At 43.5% G+C, this 20,979-nt stretch overlaps 2 protein-coding genes across 2 annotated transcripts in view; one reads left to right on the top strand and one right to left on the bottom strand.

Moving 5' to 3' along the window:
• Positions 1–15,183, top strand: part of lmx1al (LIM homeobox transcription factor 1, alpha-like) — a 32,148-nt gene extending 16,965 nt beyond the window's left edge. The window contains exons 4-9 of the mRNA XM_042327283.1: positions 10,487–10,719; positions 10,949–11,109; positions 11,354–11,431; positions 11,681–11,798; positions 12,089–12,244; positions 12,333–15,183. Of these exons, the coding sequence (XP_042183217.1) occupies positions 10,487–10,719; positions 10,949–11,109; positions 11,354–11,431; positions 11,681–11,798; positions 12,089–12,244; positions 12,333–12,490 (904 nt within the window). The 3' untranslated portion in view covers positions 12,491–15,183. The remainder of the gene's footprint in view (positions 1–10,486; positions 10,720–10,948; positions 11,110–11,353; positions 11,432–11,680; positions 11,799–12,088; positions 12,245–12,332) is intronic.
• Positions 15,184–15,873: 690 nt separating this feature from the next.
• Positions 15,874–20,920, bottom strand: LOC112258458 (coiled-coil-helix-coiled-coil-helix domain-containing protein 5). Its single transcript, XM_024432840.2, has 4 exons — positions 20,750–20,920; positions 18,105–18,245; positions 17,389–17,540; positions 15,874–16,989 (listed from the first exon to the last, which is right to left on the bottom strand). Exons 1-4 carry the CDS (start codon positions 20,752–20,754, stop codon positions 16,961–16,963), a joined length of 327 nt encoding a protein of 108 aa, XP_024288608.2. The 5' UTR covers positions 20,755–20,920; the 3' UTR covers positions 15,874–16,960.
• Between the last annotated feature and the right edge of the window lie 59 nt (positions 20,921–20,979).

Below are 20,979 nucleotides of genomic sequence, written 5' to 3'. Positions count from 1 at the left end.
CTTTTCCTGACAAAATATCCCGTTTAAAACAGGAACGTTTTTTTTTCCAAAAATGAAAATACTTCCCCTAGAGTTCCAAGATTAAGCATAGATTCAATCAGTTTATACAAATGCGATTTGCATGTCTGCGATGGGTATAACATGGGAAGCCGCTTCTGATTGGACAGTTCCAACACAGTTCCACCTCCGACATCGCCTAAATGAAAAAATATACCGCTATGCAGAAGTTGGTTATCGCGGGCTAAAGTCGATCTGATTGAATCGAGCCCTTACTGTATCATTCCCATAGCACTCTCATATTGACCTTGTAGTGACCGACTGGGTCTCCTAAACCTAGGTCTCCTGTGTTAGTTCTAAGACTGTGTTAGCCTGCTGAGCTAAGCATAGGTATTAGCTTGGGGAGCTAATCAGGGGTTAAGTTGTGAATTCGGAGTTGGGAGATTATGGTTGGAACTGGATTTAGGGTTAGGGTTATGGTTGAACTGGGATGTGGACTTGAAGCTAGGGTAAGGGTAGTGGTTAAAGCTAGGGTAAGGGTAGTGGTTGAAGCTAGGGTTAGGTTTACTCATTACGTGAGGAGCATAGTTCTACTCTGCTGTGCCCAGATGTTTGCCTCTTCCCGCTACAGTATCTCTGTCTAGCCATTGTTTTCAAATATTTTCATATTTGTCTTTTTTCTTAAGCGAGAGGTGTGTGTGTTTACTGCAAACAATTTCCAAGAGACCGCTGTCCGTACAGACTCTCCAGTATCCCCCTCACACTCTGATACACACACACACACGCATACACACTCCACACACACTTCCCACAGAGTGACAGAGAGCAGAGTCTCTAGGCTGACCCAGGTCTCAGACCAATAAAGGCCCTGCGCCCTGGGGGCCCGGCGGGTGACTAGAGCCTGGAGGAGCCTGGAGCCCAGGTTCAATATCAGTCTGGAGTGGGAGGCCTACCCCCTCCCACCAACACCACCACCAAGCAGCACATATCCTGCTCCTACTGCACACACACATGGAGTGGATATCAACATGTAGGACACCACAGTGGACATCACTGTATCACGATAGCTGTTGGTAAAACACCATTGATTTTTTTAGTAGTAGAGACATTGTAGAGAGAGAGACCGGAAATGATAGTGAGAGGTTTGTGTGGAAAGTACGGCGGGGCTGGGAATCGATTCCACACTCACACAGGCATCTGCACCCAAGGTGGTATCGCCGGTAACTGCTAGAGCCGACCCTCTGGCCCTGCAATGCTGGCTCTAATAGATCACTCTGTGGGGTGGGGGACAAGGAGACCCTGTCTGGAGCAGGCGAGAAGGGAGACTCCCACAGTCACACCGGAGCGGAGGCCCCAAGAGTCACAGCCAAGTCCAATGTTCACTGACCAAACAATCTCTCAAACTGCCAGGCCAGAAGCCCACATTCTCATCTTACGTGGTTCTATGTGGAATCCCTGTTGTACTGTGCTGGGATTGAGAACAGAGAAACCATAGGTCTTCCACACAGATACAGCATCTCTCCCACCCGTCCCCCTCACGCTCCTCCCGCATCCCGCTCCCCCTCTCTCCATTACCTCGTTCATCACTGTCTGGTTTGTAATAATATTTCTCAATTCCAAACCTCATTTCCCGCTCGTTGAGATTGATAGCAGTGATGACACCAATCAGTTTATCTCTCCGTTTATCCCTCGTTTTCTCTTAATCGTCTCTCCGCTCAGCGCCTCTTTGTGTCTCAGGACGGGGGGAGAGGGAAGGTGGGGTGGAGGGAGGGGGTTGATTGGACACAGCGCTAATTACCAAATGTACTCAGCCACTCCAGTGATGACAAGCCTAAGAGAAGAACTATATATGCACAGTACCTGTATATAGTTATATTCTGTATATACCATAATATACAGTATAACTGTGCTAGGAGATGGATAGTTAGTTAGTATGCACAGTGGAAAGAATGGGTTAAATCAAGCATAAGACATTCTGCCCCATACTGCTAAAACATATATACTGCTAAAAAAAGATTTGCCAAAACCCACACAGCTGATTAATCAACACAACTGCAGCAAGCCTAAATCAAATCAAATCAAATGTATTTGTGTAGCCCTTCTTACATCAGCTGACATCTCAACGTACTGTACAGAAACCCAGCCTAAAACCACAAACAGCAAGCAATGCAGGTGTAGAAGCCTACTGTACAATGCGGCACACAGTCAGAACCGAAGCATAGCCTATTGCAGCCTATGATATCCATCCTGAAGAATTATTTGTAGAATTGTTAGGAATTCATCCCATGTGTTTGCACTCACTATAGTTCAGTCTGAGGGAGTGTAGGAGTGTGTTAGGGATATGTTGTTGCTCTTGGCTCATACACAGTTGTCCACAGGGGGTATGGTCAGACAGACAGACAGACAGACAGACAGACAGACAGACAGAGCCACGTTTAGTACTCCATATACAGATTGAGGAGTAGTATTGTGGTTTTTAACGGAATATCTTGTCTCTATCTGAAATGACATTAAATGTAATTTAAAGTATTTCACTATAGTGCACTATAGGGAACAGGTTGCCAGTCTGGTCAAAAGTAGTGCCTCTATATATAGGGAAAATGGTGCTATTTCAGACATTCCTTCTGTTCCACCAGACACACAGTAAGGGTTCTCACGTCACCTCCCAGCTCAGGTCAACAGGTGATGCAGGAGAAAGAGAGAGAAGAGGTAGGAAGAGAATAGAGATGGAGAGACAGAACCTTACAGTGATTTATATCAAGGCATGCATTGTGTCAAAGCTATGCAGAGAGGAAGGACAGAAAGAGAACAGAGAGGTGACTGAAAACGAGAAGAAGTTGGAGAAAGTAGATAGAGAAGATAAATTGCAGATCGGGGGCGAGCATGGGATAAAATAAAAAGAGGGAGATTTAGGAGAAGATGAAAGCCATGGAGGAGAAGACAGAAGAGCAGGAAGGTGAGGTGTGTCTGTGTCACCCCCTAGTAATATTGCCACGGTTTTTGCATAATGCCCGATGAGCCCCAATCATCTGGCCTCCCCCACAACAATTTCATTACAGACAGCTAATAAATGTTTCATGGAAGAACAAGCTGCTCGCCTCGCCGTTATTAAATCTGAGATAATAAAAGAAGAGCGAGAAAAGGAAAGATGGGGGGGTGGACCCGAGAGAGGGAGGGAGGGAGAGAGACAGAGAGAGCTAGAGAGAGAGCGGTGTCAACATTCTCAAATCGGGGGGCTGTATCTCCTGTTTCTGGGGCAACGGGTCCCCTCCCCTCCCCCTGCTCCCTCCCCCTTGCACCCCGCTCCGCCAGAGAGAGACAGGAAATGAGAAACCGCCAGACAGGATATTGCGTTCTGGTGGCCTGGGGATTAGCTGTTTTATCTAAACACACACACACACACACACAGAGACTCATCCATATCCTCGCACACATCCACACATTCCTCTCACACTCTCCAAAGCATCAAGCACAGTGTTCTGCACAGTTTTCAGTCGTTACTCTTTGCAGGTATGTTCCATGTGGTCATGTTATGCCATTTCTGAGCTGTCATTAAAGGGTCAAATCTTTCAGTCGAGATCAGATGTGGAGTATGGAGTATCTCAAGTATTATCAGGAACAGTCTAAATAGTTGAGAAAAGAAAAGTGTACGGAGAGACTGGTCTGCTAATCATTAGCAATAAACCTTGATATTGTATTTTATACTAATCAGAGGGTCATTCATACCGTATAGCTCAAAATGTTTGGAAATCAAATAAGACTGTCTGATGCACGTTGTCTATAAGTACACATAGGCTTTGAAGGAAATGGCTTCCATCTGCATATGTGTGTGTGATTACATGTTGTTTCTGTTTGTATATCACTGTTCTGTGATGTACCGTGTCTGAGACGCATACACTCCAAGAAATGCTGGGTTAAAAACAACCCAATTTGGATTATTTGGTAACCCAGCACTGGGTAACTATTGGACAGAACACATGCTGGGTTATTTTGACCCAGCCAGTTGTTTTTTGGGTTGTTGGGATTACCCAAACATTGGTTAGTTTAACTATCAGTTGGGTATTTTTTACTCTCCTTCTGAGTGGACCTAGCAGCTGGGTCTGTTTTAAATGTAATCCTTCAATTATTTTCAGATAGATTTTATTTGTCTACCTGTTATTTTGTTTTTGCATTTGACACATTCTTCAATCTATAATATGAAGATCATTTATTACATACTGTATTATAAACTGGGGTGGTTCGAGCCCTGAATGCTGATTTGGCTGGAAGCCGTGGTATATCAGATATCTGGGTCTGACGAAACATTTTTTACTGCTTTAATTACGTTGGTAACCGGTTTATAATGGCAATAAGGCACCTAGGGGGTTTGTGGTATATTGCCAATATACCATGGCTAAGGGCTGTATCCAGGCACTCCACGTTGTGTTGTGGTTAAGAACAGCCCTTAGGCGTGGTATATTGGCCATATGCCACACCCCCTCGGGCCGTATTCCTTAAGTGTACTACGGGTAGGACAGAACAGTTATTTTTACTGCTCTAATTACGTTGGTAACCAGTTTATAATAACAATAAGGTACCTTGGGGGCAGTGGTGTAAAGTACTTTAAAGTACAACTTAAATGTTTTTGGGGGGTATCTTTACTTTGCGCTTTATATTTTTGACAACTACTTTTTACTCCATACATTTTCCCTAACACCCGAAAGTACTTGTTACACGATGAATGCTTAGTAGGTCAGGAAAATGGTCCAATTCACGCACTTATCAAGAGAACACGTAGTCATCCCTACTGCCTCTGATCTGGCAGACTCACTAAATATAAATGCATTGTTTTTAAATTATGTCTGAGTGTTGGAGTGTACCCCTGTCTATACGTGAATAAAAAATTTAAAAATAAATTTAAAAAATGGTGCCATCTGCTTTGCTTAATATAAGGAATTTGAAATTATTTGTACTTTTACTTTTAGCAATTAAATTTTAAATTTTTATATTTAAGTATATTTAGAAACAAATAATTTTACTGGGTGCCTTTCACTTTTACTTGAGTAAGTTTTTATTAAGGGGTCTGTACTTTTACTCAAGTATGACAATTGGGTACTTTTTCCACCACTGCTCGGGGGTTTGTGATTTATGGTCAATATACACTACATGACCAAATGTATGTGAACACCTGCTCGTCTAACAGCTCATTCCAAAATTCTGGGCATTAATATGGAGTTGGTCCCCTTCTTTGCTGCTATAACGGCCTCCACTCGTCCGGGAAGGCTTTCCACTAGATGTTGGATCACTGCTGCAGGGACTTGCTTCCATTCAGCTACAAGCATTAGTGAGGTCGGGCACTTAGATCTGGCTCGCAGTCAGCGTTCCAATTCATCCCAAAGGTGTTTGATGGGATTGAGGTCAGGGCTCTGTGCAGGCCAGTCAGGTTCTTCCACACCGATCTCTACAAATCATTTCTGTATGGACCTCGCTTTGTGCACAGGGGCATTGTCATGCTGAAACAGGAAAGGGCTGAATCGTCAAACTGAATCGTCTAGAATATCATTGTATGCTGTATCATTAAGATTTCCCTTCACTGGAACTAAAGGGCGTAGCCCGAACCATGAAAAACAGCTCCAGACCATTATTCCTCCTCCATCAAACTTTACAGTTGGCTCTATGCATTGGGGCAGATAGTGTTCTCCTGGCATCCGCCAAACACAGATTCGTCCGTTGGACTGCCAGATGGTGAAGCGTGATTCATTCCTCCAGAGAACACGTTTCCACTGCTCTAGAGTCCAATGGCGTTGAGCTTTACACCACTCCAGCCGACGCTTAACATTGTGCATGGTGATCTTAGGCTTGTGTGTGGCTGCTTGGCCATGGAACCCATTTCATGAAACTCCCGGTGAACAGTTCTTGTGCTGACGTTGCTTCCAGAGGCAGTTTGGAACTCGGTAGTGAGTGTTGCAACCGAGGACAGACAATTTTTCCAAACTACGTGCTTCAGCACGTGGCGTTCCCGTTCTGTGAGCTTATGTGGCTTACCATTTTGTGGCTGAACCGTTGTTGCTCCTAGAGGTTTCCACTTCCTGACAACAGCACCTACAGTTGACCAGGGGCAGTTCTAGCAGGGCATACATTTGACGAACTGACTTATTGGAAAGGTGGCATCCTAGAACGGAGCCATATTAAAAGTCTGAGCTCTTCAGTAAGGCCAGTCTACTGCCAATGTTTGTCTATGGAGAATACATGGCTGTGTGCTCAATTTTATACACCTGTCAGCAATGCATTTGGCTCAAATAGCCAAACTAATTTGAGGGGGTGTCCACATACTTTTGTATATAATGTACCACGTTGCGTCATGCATAAGAACAGCCCTTAGCCATGGTATACTGGCCATATACCACACTCTCCTCGGGCCTTATTGCTTAATTATAATAAGGTATATCACCTTATTGCATCCCACCAGTGGGATTTACATAAGCTTTTAGGGAACTCATACACTTCTGTAAGCTTCATTGAAGCTAAACGTGATAACTATACAACAGAACAGATTAACAGGAATGACATTGACTCTCATGGGTGGCCAAAAAGAACTATCTGAAAGCCACACCCCTACTAACCTAGGCCTCCTGTTTTTGAATGTGTGCATCTTAGTGTGTGTGTGTGTGTGTGTGTGTGTGTGTGAGTCACGAGTGTGTGTGCGTGTGGACGTGAGCATGTTTGTGTGCGTGCCAGTGTGTGTGTTTGCGTGTTTGTGGTGGTGGCGGAGGGAGCGGTATCGTGGGGAATGCTGGGAAATTTTAATAACACAGGAGCAGTGCAGGGAGATTTAATAAAAGGAGATGATGTGATTACCGAACCCTGGCTCTGAGCCATCCTGCTTCACAGTGCAATATCCGCACACACACACACACACACACACACACACACACACACACACACACACACACACACACACACACATACACACCAAAATAAAATTATACTAAAGCCATACTAAGATTGTAACATCCAGATTCACTGTAAAGATCCCATACCCACAACCTCACCTAAACTTACATTTCCAATATGCTAAGACAAACATCCACTGATAGCTGACAATACAAAACCCAATGCACATTTTCACTAATCCATTCACATGGATGGACACATACCGAACATGCATGCTTACGCACATAGGAGCAAGCAGCACCATGTACACATCAACATACAAATAATACATGCATAACAGAGTCTTTGCTGAGATCTGAGGACTTGCATTCACTCCCCAAGCGAATGTCTCGGCTTTAACTCAGTAGGTTAACAGTCGTAACCTACTGCCGTGCAAGAGACTGGGGTCCGAACCCAGTCAGTCTCATTGGTGCTGTGAATTGGGGAGGTCAAAGTGCCAACCAGGGTGAAAAGTAACCCCATTTGCTTACGAATGCTTGTGATAATTTCGGAGATACCTATATAGGCTTCATAATGGGTTTATGAAGGCTTCATTATGCCTAAAAAGTGTTTTGTCTAAAGTAGGACCATTCATCCTGATAGCAGCCATGAGCCATTTCTCCTCTCTCTGGGTTATGGGGCATGCGGCCCAAATGGCACCATATCCCCTATATAGTGCACTACTTTTGACCAGAGCCCTATGAGGCTTGGTCAAAAGTAGTGCACTATAAAGGGAATATGGTGCCATTTGGGCCACTAGTAGGTCTATTGTGAATTACACTTCTATTAGGGGGATTATACTGATCTACTTAGAGACCTCCCTCAGTGACTGTTGCCCTCAGTTTCCAAGTTTAGTAAATTCTACAATATATGGCACTATGAAATGGGATTAGTAACCAAAAAGCAGGATTTAAACACTGCAGAGGAATTGTGGTCTGGTGACCGTTGTCCCAAGTCGCCTTTATGTTGAGTAAATTCTAGCAGTATAAAATGGGATTAAAAAACAAAAACTGGGATTTAAAGGGGAAATCTGCAGTTAAAACAATAACAAAGCCGCCACCCTGCCATTGGTTTTGTAAACGGCTGAGGGATGGAGAAATGTAACTACTCTCAAATGTATACAGAGCTATTGATGTAAAGACTGACCATCCATGAGATCAAATGTATAGTTTGAACCAATATTTTAAGGCTATACAGTGTCTGTTTTATTACTTTGTTTATGAACAAAGCAGTAAAACAATCTTATAATTTGGGTAATGATGGGGTAAGACAATTGAACTAAACTCATGAGGCACAAGTTTTATATTCTTCAATTATGAATGTGTATATGTCATGAATGTTAAAGTAAAAAAATTGCAGATTGCCACATTTAAACAATAGATACTGTAGCCATTTTCGGGGCTATTGGATAAGATATTTTACAATTGCTGTAGGCAATGAGGCAAGTAAGAGGAGGCACTTGAGAGAACTTTCTGTGTGTTATAGACAGACAGCTTGGTATAATGGAGTGTGAAGTGAATAGATGGTGGTGGTGGTGACTGGATTAGTGGTGAAGTGGTGCTCCTCGATCGGTGTGCTCGTGCGTCCGTGTGTGTGAGTGTGTGCACGCGCGTGTGTGTGTGTGTGTGTGTAAGTGTGTTTGGCAAGGGAGTGTGTTTGGTTCAGTAAGTATGTGTGACGGTGGCGGGCTGTGATTGGGGTAATTTTCGGGAGTGTTAGCTAGTTTTGGCAGACTGATGGATTGAGATAGATTATCCGTGGCAGCTGTGGTTTGGACAGGACAAGATCACAGATTAGGAGCTCTAATGTGCCGACCTGGCTCACTCTCCTCTCCTCCTTTCCTCTTCTCACCTCTTCCCCTCTCCGCCCTTCAGATTTGGGGTAGCAACACCTTCCTCTCACCCAGTCAGGGAGCCTTAACACTTCTCCTCCTTCTCTCCTTTCTTTCCCTCTAACTTCCCTCCATCTCTCTGTCCCTCGTCATCCTGTCACTTTCTCATCTCATCCAGCCATCCCTTGCCTCTTGCCTCGACAGAAATATTTTTCTCTCACACTCTCTCTTATTTCGATGGTCTCTCTCGTTCTTAGAGCTAAGTCACTGCCACAGCAGACCTCTTGTTTGCAGTCTTGTTTGCAGACCTGGGGATTTCCCCCAGTGTCAATATGCCATCATATGATTAGGCGTGTGGGTGTTTTGGATATGTATAGATATTGTGGAAATATATAGTATATGGAAGTACTCACCGTATACTGATGAGTAACCTGGGTTTCCTGTAAATATATGTGTGAGTTTATAGGTTGGGTTAGGCTAGAGAGACAGAGAAAAAAAAGAGTGTGTGTGTGTTTGTGTCTGGGGGGGTCTGTGTGTGTGTTTGTGTGTGTATTTTGGTGTGTAAAAGAGAAAGAGATTAACCCCATGCTATGGCCAATCCCTGGTTATGAGTTTACAGCGTCTGTCTGGGCATCGCTCTGTTTAAACAACAATCTAATTAATCCTGTCTTTATTAGTTTCACTGAACTACAGAGGGAGGGAGCGAAGGAGAAGGGACGGAGGGGGGAGAATTGGGAATCCTGTCAGAAAATCCTGGAGGGAGATGGGATGGGGGGCAGAGTGATAAAACAACTGGGATTCAAGAGGAATTTAAAAGCAGGAGTTTTGGGGCCTTTAAATTGAATTGATATGTTGATGAGAAGAGAATGAAGAGTGGGAGAAAATGAAAGGGGTTGGGACATGCGAGAGGAGTGAGGAAAAGACAAAAGGAAAGTAGACAACAAAGCCCCATGAATGACAGTGTGTGAACTGTTTAAAAAAAAATTGTCCAAGCACGATGCTTGTTTCACATGTTCTCTTTTAAATCCTACTAAATTGTGAATAGTAGGTAATGATGGGCTAAAACATTGGACCAGCTCATTAAATAGATTCATGTAAAGAATTAGTAAAAGACCAAGATTCCACCAACACTTCAGTGCAGGCTCCCTACACATCAGTTGACTACTGCCCCCAAGTGTCATCAGTGAAGAACAACATTCTGAAGCGTTACCACATACTGTTATTGCAGTAAACATATGTTAGATTTTCAAGCTAGAAGTTCTGGGAAATGCTGATGTGACATTTAATTATATACCGTACACAGGTTTGGTTGAGAATCTCCACAGGTGCAAATGAGGTCTAATCTTTCAGGCAATCTTGTGTCTGTCTCTCTGCCTTTTGGGTGCGTTCCAGGTTGTCTTTAATTCAGTCGCTCGGCACATCTCAGAGGACTGCTAATATCATGTTAGTGAGAAATTACAACACTCCTGCAAGCAATGTGAGACCTGATCATCTGCAGCCCGACTTCAAAAAAGACGGTTTGGAAGGACACCTCGAATGAGGCCTTAAAAGCTCTGCGCTGCTGTGTGGTCAAGACGGTGTCTTCTGCACATCTCAGAATATTACTTTATCGTATTCCTACTGTGACGTTAAACTAACTCTTCTTCAGGACTGCAAAAAAGACAACATGGAACACACCCGACTGCAATAAAGACACCTGACCTATTACACACTGGAACGCACCCTTTCCCCCCTCTGTCCCTATAGGCTGTTTGTCAGGAAGTGCAGTGCGTGCCTGCAGGTGATTGGCCGCTCAGAGCTGATCATGCGTGTGCTGGGGCAGGTGTACCACCTGGGCTGTTTCAGCTGCTGTGAGTGTGAGCGCCGGCTGCAGCGCGGGGACGAGTTTGTCCTGAAGGAGGGCCAGTTGCTCTGCAGAGGAGACTACGAGAAGGAGAGAGAGATGCTGGCTGCCATCAGCCCCACACCCACTGAGTCAGGTAACAGGAAAAGACGGGGCAACCAACAAATCAATCAATCAAACCATACAATCACTGGATGAAATCTAGGTGGCACTTTATGCTACAGTATAGAAAGTGCAGGAGATTACGTAATTACACAGTGATAACCTAATGACTTGTTTTTTCATTGGGATTCACTACTAGGCACCATTTGATACCAATTTGTCTGTCAATTGAAGATCCTATTTTCTCTCTCCACACCCCTCAGTGAAGAGTGAGGATGAGGATGGTGGGGGCGGTTCTGTAGGGGGGAAGGGCGGCGAAGGGAAGGACCACAAACGGTCAAAGCGACCACGCACCATCTTGACCACACAGCAGCGCAGAGCTTTCAAGGCCTCCTTCGAGGTGTCCTCCAAACCTTGCAGAAAGGTAAGCAGACCAGGCGTAACACGGTTTCTTTCTTTTGTTCCCTCTCTTTTTCACTTTTCTTTCTCTTTCTCACACACACACACACACACATATATGCGCGCGCGCGCGCACACACACACACACACACACACACACACACACACACACACACACACACACACACACACACAGACACACAGACACACACAGACATATACACACACAGTCCCATTTAGTGTCATGGCTTAATTTCTCTTATCTTCAGGTGAGAGAGACACTGGCAGCTGAGACCGGGTTGACAGTTCGAGTCGTGCAGGTGTGGTTCCAAAACCAGAGAGCAAAGGTGAGATATTTGACCTGTCCTGAATCCCCACTCCCCCTGCCCATGACACTAATACAACCAATAACACTAATCATGAATCTAATGGCGCAATTGCTCTGAAACTGCATGCAAACATTTATTTTAAAGGCTAAAGCACAGTTAAAGGGATAGTCCACCCAAATAACACAAGGAAGAATTATCCTTATAACGAACGACAGAGCAATAGCGCCATTGAGTCCATTATCAGTGTGTTGGTCCTGTGCATTGCAGATGAAGAAGATAGCTCGCAGGCAGCAGCAACAGCAGCAACAGCAGGAGCAGGAGCAGCTGGGAGGGTCCAGGAGAGGGCCGAGCAGGGGAGGCCGACAGAGCAACGATGACAGTGAGGGTAAGAGGGGGGAATAGAGCAGGGATTTCACAAAAGCCTTGTAGCTAACTGGTACTTAACTCGCAGAACGGTAGATGTAGAAGTGCTTAATTTGACAGTTTTTGTTCATTCGTGCACAGGAAGATTAGTCTTTCGCTACAAACGTGACAATTAACAGAGTAGCTTGCCAAAGTAACAAAGTTTCAGGAAACTCACCTCAAGGCAGGTGAAACAATGTCTCTGGAGTTAAAGGGGCAGGACGAGAGGAAGAGATGCAGGCATTGATTAATGTTCAGTCTCTCTCTTCCCAGACGGTTCGAGTGGTCATGGATTGGACGGTCTGTTGGCGTACCCTTCGTTGCCACGACAGCAGCTACTGGCTCTGGACCCCAACATCTACGGAGGAGAGCCGTTCCGCCATGGCCTCACCCCTCCTCAGCTGGGCTCTGAACATCTTCACTCCTACGGTAAGAGAGGGAGGGAGAGAGATGGAAAAAGACTGAGAGGGATGGACGGACCAAACAGACAGACATACTAACTCTATTTCCCCTTTAGATTCAGAGACTGTGTTCCACGATCTGGACAGCGACGGGAGCCTCAGTCACCTCGGCGACTGTCTTCTGGCAGCGGCAGATGGTGGGCTCCTGGCGGGGCGGGTGGGAAACCCCATCGACCGCCTCTACTCCATGCAGAACTCCTACTTCACATCCTGACCCCTCACCCTTGACCCCTGAATCACTCCACCAATCACCACTCAGAGAAGCAGCTAATGACCGGTTATCCTACAAGGCCCAGAAGGTCATCACACCAACCATGCTTGAGCTGGGTCCATATCCATATCTGACCGGGGTTATTGTACCTTACCAAGTAAAAGCATAATAGTAAACACCTGGGTCATGTTCAGTAGGGCGGAAAACTTTGGGAGTGAAACGGGGAGGTACTACCTTCATTTGTCCACTAAGAACACGTTTTTCCATACCAAACACGACCCAGGTAGCCATTTAAGATCTCAACTATGACTTAGGCCGTGTCCGAAGTCTGGCTTGCCCATTACTTACTTAAACTGCATACTGTGTACTAATCGTATTACATACTATTTCGAACGTTCGGTTTCGTACAAACGTATGGAGTAAGCAACAAACATCAAAGTACTACTCATCCATACTGAGAAGGCGTCATCGAATGCGCCGTTCCCTCTTGATCCACGCCGTTCTTACATTTTTTTTTTGCAGAGAGCATCCCCTATTCTGATAATCAGTTGTTGTTGAACATGCGGGTGTGAAAAGACGATGATCTTCCTCAATAGTGCCCAGCGAATTCTACTTAGATGAAAAGCCAAAATGAGTATGACATCCGGGCATTTAAATTATACTAGATCTTCAAGATTTCACATACTATAAAGCTTTTTTTCACATACTCAAACGGCCTACTATTTAGGACGCAAGTATGGGTATTCGGACACGGCCACACTCTTTTGCTTGATCCCAACATCCTCCCTGTAGCAGACAGATGTGAAATCCTATTGACAACATACTTGATCAAATACTCTCTCATTTGTTTCATATAATTGGTCCGTTGCTCCAGGCAAGCTTAAATCAAGGGCAGCTAAAGTATTTCAAAGAAAAGAAAATACTATTTGAACCCAGGTCTGTCAGGTCTGTGTGTTTGTGAGTCAGAAACCTATGTTACTTATTAGGTTGCTAATGAATGGGGAGTGTTTCATTCATTAGCTCAGGATCTGACCTGCTTGTTGTGCCCACACGGTTAGGGAGTCTTCTTGGCAGCAGGGTTAAGGAGCAGAGTGAAGACGCATACCAGAGAGGTTACAGCAGGCTTGGGGCAGAGCTGCCTCCAGAACATGATTCAACCCAAAAAGCGTTGTATTGGAGATGGCCACTGATTCATAGCGTGGATGGGGTCAATTCAGTCAAATCAAAAAGTGAATGGGAGTTCAGCCTAAATGAATGACTGGAATAAAGGTACTGGGTGGATTTGGAGGAACATTGGAGAGATAGATTTCATAAGAGGTCGAGATGAGTTGAAGGGTACAGAGTGGCACGCTCGATTTGTTTGGGAATGAGTGAAACATGTGGGTTAAGTAACTTAGGTCTAGAGTTTGCTCTCAGGTTAGTGTGTCGGTTCGGGTTTTTAGCAATGTTATACGGGAAATGATTTACAAATCCCTGTAATCCGATTAGTTCACATTAGTCAACATAGTGAAAGGAGATGTGTTAGACCGTAGATAACATCAGGGTCCTATAGAGTAGTGTTTCTCAATCTTGGCCCTGGGGACCCAAAAGGGTGCACATTGAAAAGAGAGCGAAAGAAGAAAGAAACAATGTTATGCCTGGTCTGCTTACCTTTCTGCATGGTTCGGAGGACACCTCGAAGGAGGCCTTGAAAGCTCTGCGCTGCTGTGTGGTCAAGACGGTGCGTTGTCAGGTGCGAAAGGCAAAAACAAAAATGTACCCTCCTTTGGGTCCACAGGACCAGGATTGAGAGACCCATATAAAGTAGACTAACAGGGTCATTCAGATAACCTTATAAAGGAAACAGGGTTGTGTAAAGTGTGACGCTTTCATGTAGCTCTGGTTCAGGGTTTTATGTGGGGTTTGCTTGGGAATGCTCAGCATCAGCAAGCCATTCGTAACACCCGGGACCAGAGCTAGCGTTCGTGTAACTATTTCTTTAATACTGTGAAGTATTCACTAAAAGGTGCAGGAGTTTGTCCTGGGCTGGAAAAAACGCTAAGCCCTAAACGAAAATGTAGAAGTTGAATATTAATTGGTGTGTAAAACATAAGTAAAAAAGTATGTTTAGGCCCAGGAGTTTTTCCTGTTCAGGTCACGTGGTCAGGAAAACTACTGGCCCTAGCGACGATAAACAAGTATGTGTTCCAATGTAAAATAATTGTGTTAATATTATTGTTGTTACAATGAATACTACAGTACTACTATAGGTATAATCACTGTAATTTATCTTTGATCGAAAAACACCTTACAATAGACGTTGTTCAATATTTTGTACTCTTATGGTTAAGTATTTATGTTGTAGCATGAGCTGTGTGTGCCACACTTTCAAAATGTAAATAATTATTACTTAATTATTACGAACATAGCACTGATGACAGTATTTTCCTATAGCTTATACCCACACTGGGACCATCTTGTGGAGTCCACTTCCTATATGATTTCTCATAATTGACTGATGATATATATTTTTTAAAGTATAGTATTTACGTGGATATAATTTATTGTGTGATACATTTCTCTGGAAGTTATGAGAAATTCTTAATCTTAGATTTTGTCTGAAAGATATTGTTCCAAGTTTTTGTTCTGTGACCTCTTCCATTGTGTGCTTTTTGAGTGTAATGTCGCGTTTCGTCAATATAACCTGTCAATTCAGAGTCTGACTAAATATGCCTACATTATTCTGAGTATGTGTGATGCTGATGATGCAAAGCTTCTCCTTCTACACTGAGTGTACAAAACATGATGAACACCTGCTCTTTCCATGACACAGACTGACCAGGTGAATCCAGGTGAAACCTATGATCCCTTATTGATGTCACTCGTTAAATCCACTTCAATCAGTGTAGATGAAGGGGAGGTTACAGGTTAAAGGAGGATGTTTAAGTCTTGAGACATGGATTGCGTATGTGTGCCATTCAGAAGGTGAATGGGCAAGACAAAAGATTGAAGTGCCTTTGATCGGGGTATGGTAGTCGGTGCCAGGCGTGCCGGTTTGTGCAACACTGCTGGGTTTTTCATGCTCAAGTTTCCTGTGTGTATCAACAATGGTCCACCACCCAGAGGTCATCTAGCCAACTTGACAAAACTGTGGGAAGCATTGGAGTCAACACGAGTCAGCATTTCTGTAGAACTCTTTCAACACCTTGTACAGTCCATGCCCTGACTGTACAAGGGGGAGGGGGGTGCAACTCAATATTAGGAATGTGTTCTTAATGTTTTGCACACTCAGTGTATATAAGGTATGGTAGGGAGCTATAACGTAATTGTAGAAGAGAGCCTCTGCACGTTGTTTGTGCCAAATTTTTTGAAGACTGCCATTTCCAAGGAAGAATCTCTCCACTTGATTGCGTCTCCCTCAGCCTTTAATAAGTGAAGCAGAAAAGGGGGCCTGTTCTGGTTAGTAGTCAAAGGGTACATAACTCAACATCCTCCCTCTTGACTGTCTCTGTGGTCACACAGATTATAACTCCACAGCCCACTCCTTCTCCTCCAACCTTCCTGGGCTCTGTTCCTTCCGCCAGCGGATAGCCTCCTCCTTCATCCCCTCTACTTCTCCTTCCTTCCACCTTTCCTCAGCTCCTTCAAATTCTAACTCTCCAGGCCCCTTCCCCTCATTCCATCCTTCCTGCGCTCCCTCCTTTCCCTCAGCGAGCGTGTTGCCAAGGAGAGATGTGTGGGAGAGATATACATTCCACAGTTGAGTATTCTACCATGACTCACTCCAACCTGAAGAAAAGGAGAGTGGGAGGGAGCGAGGGGCACCCTTGTGTAGCACCATAACACCAGACAGCATGTATCCAAACTGGATGAGTAATAGGACTGAAATATAGGAGTTTCATGATAAAATTGACCCAAAATAACATCTACAAGAGACAACCACACCGCAAACAAGGGATACTTATATATCACGCAGTTGTACACAGATATGTTGCGGAGTGAGGTTACAAAGCTAACACCATTTTACACATTCATTCTCAATATACATTTCAGAGGCAAAGGAAACCATTTATGCTGCTTCCTGAGGTTACCACAGTGTTGTAAATATGCATTACACACTAAAACCTGCTGCATAGTCAATCGCACTGAGTGATTATTTTCAAATACAGGGAAAACGACTCATCTGATTCCCATTGTATTTCAGAGAGCTGTAGCATCGATGAGTTATGAAAGAATTTCAATAAATAATCCTTCTTGATTCTTCACCGTCTCGGGCAGAAATCAGTCCCAGAAATTGTAAATGTCTAGGATTTTGAGTTCTTTTGACAAATCCTAAAGTAGCCATGGACAAGAGTCCACTTTATCCATGTACCAAGTCAGGAAGTTATCAAAATGACATGAGCATTGATTTATCAATGATAGATAGAGCAGTCCGGTGTCAGTGTTGCAGGAAGGAGATATCTGAGAGGGATGGATGATGGTCACTGCTGGGTCCTAAGAGGGCCGAGGAACCGGGTTCACTGCTGAAAGAGGAGATACAGTATATTCACTTCAACTACTACACCAAATATTCAAAAAGGTAATCTCTCAGAAACAGATTACGTAAACATAAATGACAAAATTGCGCAATATTTTAGTTCTGGGTTTACCCGAGATGATCAAAATGGTAAAACAAATACAGTATGGAGTACGGACACTGGACATGTATGAATACTAAGGACAGAAAGACCCAGTTTACACCACGTAATAAGATATTTCTTTAGTGTTTACTTTTGGGGGTACTTGAAGACGAAGAGGAAAGACACTGATGTAAAGCACTCTCTCAAGGCCAAGGGGAACCAGTCAAAAGTTAGTATAATCACAAAGAATTGAGGGCTGTGGTGAACGAGCCGAAGACTGATCTACAATCAGTGAACACTCACGCACTCCGGCAAGGTCCACTGTCTCTGCACAGCCGAGGAAGCGCGCTACGTGTACTGAACAGAAGGTAGGTGAGTTCTGGTTCTCTCGTAAGCAGTGTTCAAACTCTGTGAACTCTTTTGAACAGTCTGTCCGGATCTTCTGGATCACAGGGCTGCAGAAACATTGATCAATAAGATATTGAAGAAAACAAACTCAATCCTACACTTCACAACATCAGCACTGTACAGTACTCATGGGTTTGACTTCCTGCACCTGAATTATTTTCACACCAACAGTTCTTTACAGTAACCCAACCTAGACCCTCGAAGAACAAGCAGCAGCACAGTGGAAGAAATAGGGTCTAGACCTAGGAGAAAGCCTGTGGTTTAGTGTTAACGCTCCCAGCTAGTCACATATACTGTTCCCCACTGGAGACCAGAGTTCATTCCCCATGTCCACCCTTCTTACTCCCCCCCGTTTCCAACTGTCAAAATAGGAGTAAACCTAGAGAGGAACCAGACTCAGAGAGGGGGCCGACTCTGCTCTGTAATGGGTTTACATATGACCATCAAGGCCCGTCAGATATAGCCTGGGTACTACCAGTCTGTTGCTGCTATCATTCCACTCCTTATCATGCAACGCAATGACACGGAGTACAAGGAGTTGAAAGTTAGCTAAACAGGTCATGGATTTTAGGCTACATGCACAACTGATATTGTCAGAGACAACAGCGTACTGTGAAGAGGTACACTGTGCCACCTTCATCTTCAGGTCTTGACAGTGCTGTTGCCATGTTGATGGGTGGGAGGTCACACACTGCCCATAGCTTTCCATCTCCTTATGGCAACACTTGGCGGTGATATCCATGGCAACCTGCCTGGAGGATGACACGGACATGCAGAACAGTTTCTGAGATATGCATAGACAATTACAGTGAAGTCCAGTCATGGACTGTGTGTCCTCTTCTGTGGACAGAATGTCAGAAAAACAAATTGATCGCTAAGCATTTACCGATGGCAAAGTCTTTTGGACGTCTTTGTTTCTTTCTTTTTATGGCGCAGTTCGGACCGGCCTTGATTTAGACACCTATGTTTGGTTCAGATTTGGTCCAGTCCGGACCGGCCTTGATTTAGACACCTATGTTTGGTTCAGATTTGGTCCAGTCCGGACCGGCCTTGATTTAGACACCTATGTTTGGTTCAGATTTGGTCCAGTCCGGACCGGCCTTGATTTAGACACCTATGTTTGGTTCAGATTTGGTCCAGTCCGGACCGGCCTTGATTTAGACACCTATGTTTGGTTCAGATTTGGTCCAGTCCGGACCGGCCTTGATTTAGACACCTATGTTTGGTTCAGATTTGGTCCAGTCCGGACCGGCCTTGATTTAGACACCTATGTTTGGTTCAGATTTGGTCCGGTCTGGACCGGCCTTGATTTAGACACCTATGTTTGGTTCAGATTTGGTCCGGACCGGACCAGCCTTGACCTGAACGTCCACAGACGTCCGGGCCGGCCTATATTTTGCCCAATCATGGACCAAATCGGAACCAATTATAGACGTCTATGTTTCACAAGTTTGGACAGTACAGTAAAGTACATTACAGTACAGTAAAGAAAAGTAGCATTAAGTACAGAAAAGTAAAGTATAGAGTTCTGTATTGTACCCTACTATACTCTAATGTACTGAACTAAACTGTACTCGATTTTACTGACTTAAACTCTACTGAACTGTAATCTGGTCTACTGAATTAAACTACTATACTGTACCGTACATTTGAAAATGAATCGATTTGGTAGACAGTTTCATTATTTTGACCTCCCCACAGTTCATTGGAAGAGTAAACTGTAACATAGTCTATTAGCTAGAAAGGTATCTTGGCGGCGTAGAGAAAATGTTGCTGTTGTAAAGCAGATTTTCTGCAATTCTATGCCATTGCTAATGCTGTGTTCCTCTGCTCAATCATTATAAAAACATATATGGGCATGTTCCCTGAATGCCTGTCTTTTTTAGATTCCACCTGACTGTCTAGCTTTTATTTGATTGTTAGTTTTCAAAGAAGGTATAAAAAAAATATATAAAAAAAAATATATATATATATATATATATATATATTATGCATGCTTTGTATCTGGGGTTAGTCGTTTAAGATGACACTAAAACCGTTTTTTCATCTCGAAAATGACCACTTCTTAGACGGCCTGATTAAAAATGTTCTATACAGAAGAATCCTGTAATTAGCTCAAATTACTGTAATTTCCTCCATATTAAAAGGACAGTTCGAGTTTTGGCAATGAAGCCATTTCTCTACTTCCCCAGTGATTTATGTGGACCTCCTGCAGTGCCGCTGCAGACCCCAGTTGGAAAACCTCTGCTCTATTGTACTCGATTCAACAAAACTCGTACAGTATGGTACGTTACTCTACTCTACTGTAACGTACTGTACTGTACAGTACTGTACTGTACTGTACTGTGATGTTCAAACTTGTGAAACGTAGCCTAAACATCTTTGATTCGTTCAAATTTGGATCCGGTCCGCATCGACCAAATATGCACTTGAGGACGGAGCTCATTATGATAATACCCAGCATGCTCTGCAAGTATTTTTGACATTTACAATTTGGTTATTCAGCAGATGCTCTTATACAGAGCGATTTACAGTCAGTGCATTCAACTAAGGTAGATAAACAACAATATATGACAGTTATTGCAATTACAACAAAAATCTATAACATTACCGAGAAGTTTATTGTAGCTGAACTGGGCCGTTGGTTCATTCTTTAGTTTTAACTTCTTTCAAAATCTTTGTTACCAGTTTTAAAGCTTTTGAAAAAAGTAACGTTAGTGCCTATGACAGATGGGAGCAATAATAAATATAATGTTGAAATCTCCAATTGGATCCTCTTTCCTAACCTGTTATGAAAAGTCAGATATGACGATAATTTGACAAAAGTTTGATAAATCCCTTCTAGCCATGGCCATGCAGAAGAGGTATTTGTTCAGTTACTTGTCAATTTTTATTTAGACATTTTTGGAGTACATACCGGGAGTAAATGAAGATTTGCTTAGCGATCACTATTTGGTGATCAACGAACGTATTTTGACATTATATAGTTTGAGCTTAAATCTGAGCCATCTCTGGACTTTAGAGGTCTCTTACACAGATACTGGTGCAGTCACAACAGTATTTTATTGTTGTGAATGATTACAGTTTATAACGTAGAATGTTTTACTAAAATAGATAGCTATGAAATGGAATCAAATGCATAACGTTGAAGACACATGTTTGCGATGGAGGTAATTTGACGGCTTGTTTGGAAAGAAAGTAAAGTGAGAATCAAGGTTATAAAACACGTTTTCACAGCCATACACAGAATATCTACCGCATACACCCTCCTCTATTTCTCGATTGGTCGAAACCACTTGCATACTGCCATTGTTCTATCCCATTGGTCCTGGGTTGTTGTCAATCACAGATTTTGATAGCTCGAGTACAAAAGCGTCGATTTCTTCAGGAGAAACAACCGAATGCTCTGTGATATTTTAGCCTTTATGTTGTTAACCATTGCTTTGAAAAATTTCCTTTTAATTAAATGCACTTGATTTAGGATAT

This window comes from Oncorhynchus tshawytscha, linkage group LG09 (assembly GCF_018296145.1).
Source record: "Oncorhynchus tshawytscha isolate Ot180627B linkage group LG09, Otsh_v2.0, whole genome shotgun sequence".
Classification (NCBI taxonomy): Eukaryota; Metazoa; Chordata; class Actinopteri; order Salmoniformes; family Salmonidae; genus Oncorhynchus; species Oncorhynchus tshawytscha.
Note: the sequence above shows the minus strand (reverse complement) of the source record. Positions and strands in the feature narration are given on the sequence as shown.